The sequence below is a fragment of the Oratosquilla oratoria genome, chromosome 44 (assembly GCF_046742065.1).
Source record: "Oratosquilla oratoria isolate Oo_2021 chromosome 44, ASM4674206v1, whole genome shotgun sequence".
Lineage (NCBI taxonomy): Eukaryota > Metazoa > Arthropoda > Malacostraca > Stomatopoda > Squillidae > Oratosquilla > Oratosquilla oratoria.
The window spans coordinates 34,070,623-34,075,622 of NC_134820.1; the positions used below are offsets into that span (position 1 = coordinate 34,070,623).

At 42.8% G+C, this 5,000-nt stretch overlaps 1 protein-coding gene across 1 annotated transcript in view; it reads left to right on the top strand.

Moving 5' to 3' along the window:
* The window catches only part of LOC143022213 (uncharacterized), a 135,420-nt gene extending 131,870 nt beyond the window's left edge, over positions 1-3,550 (top strand). The window contains exon 6 of the mRNA XM_076180323.1: positions 424-3,550. Within this exon, the coding sequence (XP_076036438.1) occupies positions 424-1,514 (1,091 nt within the window). The 3' untranslated portion in view covers positions 1,515-3,550. The remainder of the gene's footprint in view (positions 1-423) is intronic.
* Positions 3,551-5,000: the final 1,450 nt, after the last annotated feature.

Here is a 5,000-nt window from a genome sequence, read left to right on the forward strand (position 1 = left end):
ATGGAATAGAATTAATTGCTATATAGTGAGCGTTTAAACAATTGGTATTTGGTTGTTTTAAGAGAAGGTAACATTATGAATAGGAATGACAGGTGGTAAAAGACATGGAACTACCTAGTGTTGACCTTATGGTCTCTTGTATGTATGTTTTTTCTGAAGGTGGAAAAAGAAGTCACAGGTCTAGTTCCAAGATTTTTAAAATTTAGTCCTGACCGGTTTCGCTCTATGCTTCTTCGCGAAACCGGCCAGGAATAAACTAAAAAAAAAAAAAAAAAAAAAAAAAAAAAAAACGGACCACTTTTTCTACCTCCATCAACTTGTCACAATGTCCCAGCATTATGTTTTTCTGTTTTGATTTGATAAGAGTGATTCTTGAGAGAGAATTCTTGGTCACGAAGTCCTTTTCTCTTTCTTCCCGAACAGGTAGTGAAACTTCGTCCGTGAGTAGCGTAAGTCACAGCACCGAAGGGGCGGCGGATGTGCTCAGGGGCGACTCGCCCAAGGACTGCGACCTGTTGCAGGGCCTCGAGTCGCCCCTCTCCACTCGCCCAGTAGGGCGAGGAGAGTCCCTCTCCGCACCCTGCACGTGCCAGGGCCGTCGAGCTCAACAGCAACCGCAGCCACAGCATCAGCAGCAAAATCACAATACTCACCATCATCATCACCACCGCCGGCACCACCACAGCAACCACCACAACAACCACCACAATCACCACCACCACCACCACAACCACAAGGGGAGTCGGACGCGTCGATCCAGAGGGTCTGTGAGCGCGGGAAGCACTGCGACTACCGAAGGGAGTGAATACCACGAAGGGATCCTGCCACACCTTCTGGGCACGACCACTCCTGAAGGCCCAGACTCCCCCGGAAGCCAACACCCACCGTCCTCCGGGGGCAGGCAATGCCCCACACCTCGGATGCCCCGGGTTCCTCCTCCGGGGTTACCCTTGTACACCATCCAGGGCACCAGTGACGGTCGAACGTCGACCTCCTCCTCAAGTGACCTACCGCTCGAAAGAGGAGTACCCGGAGGAGGAGGAGGAGGGGGTGGAGGAGGTGGAGGGGGGGTAGGCCCCGGTGGGGAGGTGCCTCTCCAGTGCCGAGGCGGTGGAGGGGGACCTCCTGTGGGTGGGCGGGGGCAGAGGGAGCCCCGATACTACGTGGGAGTACCTGCTCCTCAGGATGGACGAAGTCCTTTGAGCCCCGAAGGGCCCGTTCCGAACATGCGCCACTTCGGACACCTTCATTACACGGGCGACTCCATTGATGGGTCTTCGGGGGCGTCCACGTCAGGAGGGGAACGCCTTTCGCCCACCGACCGAGGGTTGCCTCCTTTACCTTCCCGGAGCGATAGGTACAGGATTTTCTTCTCGACAGACCGCCGCCGGGGCGAGGGCGAGGGTTGGAGGGGCAACACAAAGACCCTCGATCTCGCCCTTGGGAAGAAACGTAACCGGAAGGGCGAGCCGAAGGACAAACTCGAGAACGAGCCGCTCTACCACGAGTTGTAGTGGCTCGTGGCTCATGACGCCATAATCAATACATATACATATATATATATTTTGTTTATCTGTCCGATAACAGGTCTCCAGGAAGGAGGCTTGCAGGAAGGTCCCTCCTACTTCCGGAGGCCCAGGCGACACCGGTTCCGGGCCTTGTTGTTTGTTGAAGCACTCCCGGATGATGATGAAAATATTATCCCTAACACCCCCCCCACCCCCCTCTCCCCCCCGGGACAAAAACGAAAACGTGGGAGAAAGGAGGCAGTCACGTTGTCTCCGAAGACTTAAAGAGACAAAAATTGCAGTTTAGATGACTAGATTGGAATGAATGAAATATGTAAACAATGGTTTCCGGTATATTGAGAATGGGTTCCGTTATGGAATGATAGGTTCCATGTAGATATAAATAATATCCGGAAAAAGAAAGAAAGAAAATAATATCCAGTTGACATAAACTCTTGAAGAAAAAAAACGAAAAAAAAGAAACGAAAATTTTGAGTCGATTTTTTTTTTCTTAAGACGTGACCCAGTTTCCCGAAAGAGGGTAAATTGACCTTTATAAACCGAGTCGATAAGGCCTACGGTGCAATATCTAGTCTAACGTACATAAGGCATATTGCGGGAACCATGAGTTTCAGGAACCTAGAAACAGGTAACAATCATTCCCAGTGTTAACATTGCAGCCAGACTGTGAAGAGCATAAGCCGAGTGATAACAATACATATCAGATTTTTCTATACATGGAAAAATGAGCAAAAAATCTCAAAAAGCAAATGACGGACAAAAAAAATGAATGAATACATGAACTTTGCTAAATAAACAAAGAGAGCGCAAACACACAACATGCAATATCCATCCAAAAAAAAAAAAAAAAAGGACAGAAGTGTAATTACAGGGTGGTGCATATCTTCGGGGGCTTCATTAGTTTCACATCATGAACTACAAATGTGAAGGTCAATAGTACTGTCCACCAGGCCTGCTTGGATCATGCCCTATGCTCTCTTTCTCTCTCTCTCTCTCTCTCTCTCTCTATCTCTCTCTCTCTCTGTTTGTCTGCGTCTCTCTCTCTATCTGTCTGTCTCCCTCTGTCTCTCTCTCTCTCTCTCTCTCTCTCTCTCTCTCTCTCTCTCTCTCTCTCTCTCTCTCTCTCTCTCTCTCTCTCTCTCTCTCTCTCTCTCTCTCTCTCTCTCTCTCTCTCTCTCTTTATCTTTCTTTATTCAATACTCCTCACTTGAATGTTAGTATTTTTGTGATGTGTTTACAAACTTCCAGTACTTCTGTGTAACAATCTTCTTCACCACTTTCACTGACAACACCACTATTTACCTAGATTTGTCGAACGCACAAGCCCGCCATAAGTTGGGAAGGAATTATAGAAATAAAAAAATAAATAAAACATGAAGGACTTATGCCACATCCTGTACATGACCAGCACGTACAATCACGTGATCAAGTTAGTTTAAGAATGTCCTTTGACCATTTAGATAAAATGTTAAATGATGAACATTGTTATAGGTGGATGGAAAATGCAAACCACATGTTATGTGTCAAGCTGGAGAAATGTATGTTGTAATAACATAGACTCATATTTCATGTGATCATGAAGATCCAGCATCACCAATATGTTAAAAAGAACACACACACACACACACACACACACACACACACACACACACACACACACACACACACACACACACACACACACACACACACACACACACACACACACACACACACACACACACACACACACACACACACACACACACACACACACACACACACACACACACACATACACACACATACACACACACACCTACCCAGAGGTCTCAGACCTACCCAGAGATCGGCAAATAATGAGCTCTGAGCTCACTGCCGTAGGGTGGTGTCTGGCTGTCTCGACAGAGACTGCAGCAGATCCGAGGTGAATACACACACACACACACACACACACACACACACACACACACACACACACACACACACACACACACACACACACACACACACACACACACACACACACATACACACACACACACACAAACACACAATATACTGATTGTTAGTGAATTCTTTCCGGTACTGAAAACAGTAACATCAAAATAGCACTCCTTAGCCAACGGTCGGAAATGATGTCATATTGACAATCATAGTTCAAATTTCAAAAAAAAAATTTTTTTGTGTAAACAAAAAAATTCAGATCGCGATCCATATAATAATTTTTCACAAAAATTAAAGAAAAAAATTGGGTTCATTATTATGAGAAAGTTAATTTACCTGGTAGGTGAATTTAGGATAATATACATATAAATTATTCATAGTTTTGTGTTAACTTAATTCATACGACTCAAGAGTCTTGATGACGTCATTTCGATTGACCAATCACCTTCCTGCAACTCCATCCTCTCAACCAATCACAAGTTATCTGAAATTCTAGAACAGAGCATACTTTGATATAATCATCTCATTTAGAAGATTTACCAATCATGATTTTTTCTCTGATTAAGTATGGAATTTGCAAGCCTATCAATTTTGAGTTTTCTTTATATTTTTACTTTTTTCCCCTTCAGATCGTTCTAGAATGTTCTAGAATTCAGATTTCAGCCATCTGTAAACCAGAGTCCTTTTGTGAAATTGTCCTGAAGTATATATACAGACATATATAAATATATACCCATACAAAAATTAGATATTGGTTATAATTATCACCACAATATCAAGAGAATATATATTGATTACGTCACACTATGTATAGAAGATGAAAAATCACTTGGGCATTTTTTAGTCTGCTAGTCAATGTTGTCTAATATGTTTCCGTTATGATGTTGATTTTATGTAGATTATTATTATTATTATTATTATCATTATTACTATGAATTGTACTACGGATCTTATGCGTATCACCAAGACAAATATGATGAAGTTGATGACTAAAATATAAATAAAATGAAAGAAGAAAGAAAACATTTCTTCATAAAATTTGAAAGAAAAAAAAATGTTAGTACTTACCAACAATTATAGTTCTGTACATGTGATAAAATTTTCTACAATAAAATAAAGTCATAATGTGTTGTTCTTGATTCTTTATCACAAGGTGTCTTGGGTTCCTACCAGTGCACCGGGTGTCAGGGATGGCCCCTCATCCACGAGGGGCTAACAAAGTTTAGGCAATGAATGAGTTTTGGATGAGCGTGGATGATGTTGGGTGGATGTATGGCAACCCTTTTACGAGACGGAAAAAACTCTTTCGAATAATGTATATACATATATATACATATATATACATACATATTTATATATATATATATATATATATATATGTGTGTGTGTGTGTGTGTGTGTGTGTGTGTGTGTGTGTGTGTGTGTGTGTGTAAATATGTGTACACAAACACTGAATGGTCCCTAGTACACAGATATTAATCTTTTTCAACCACTGCGCAGTGGTTTAAGTCAGTGTTCACTTGTTACGTCTGAGCTGGGTTCGAG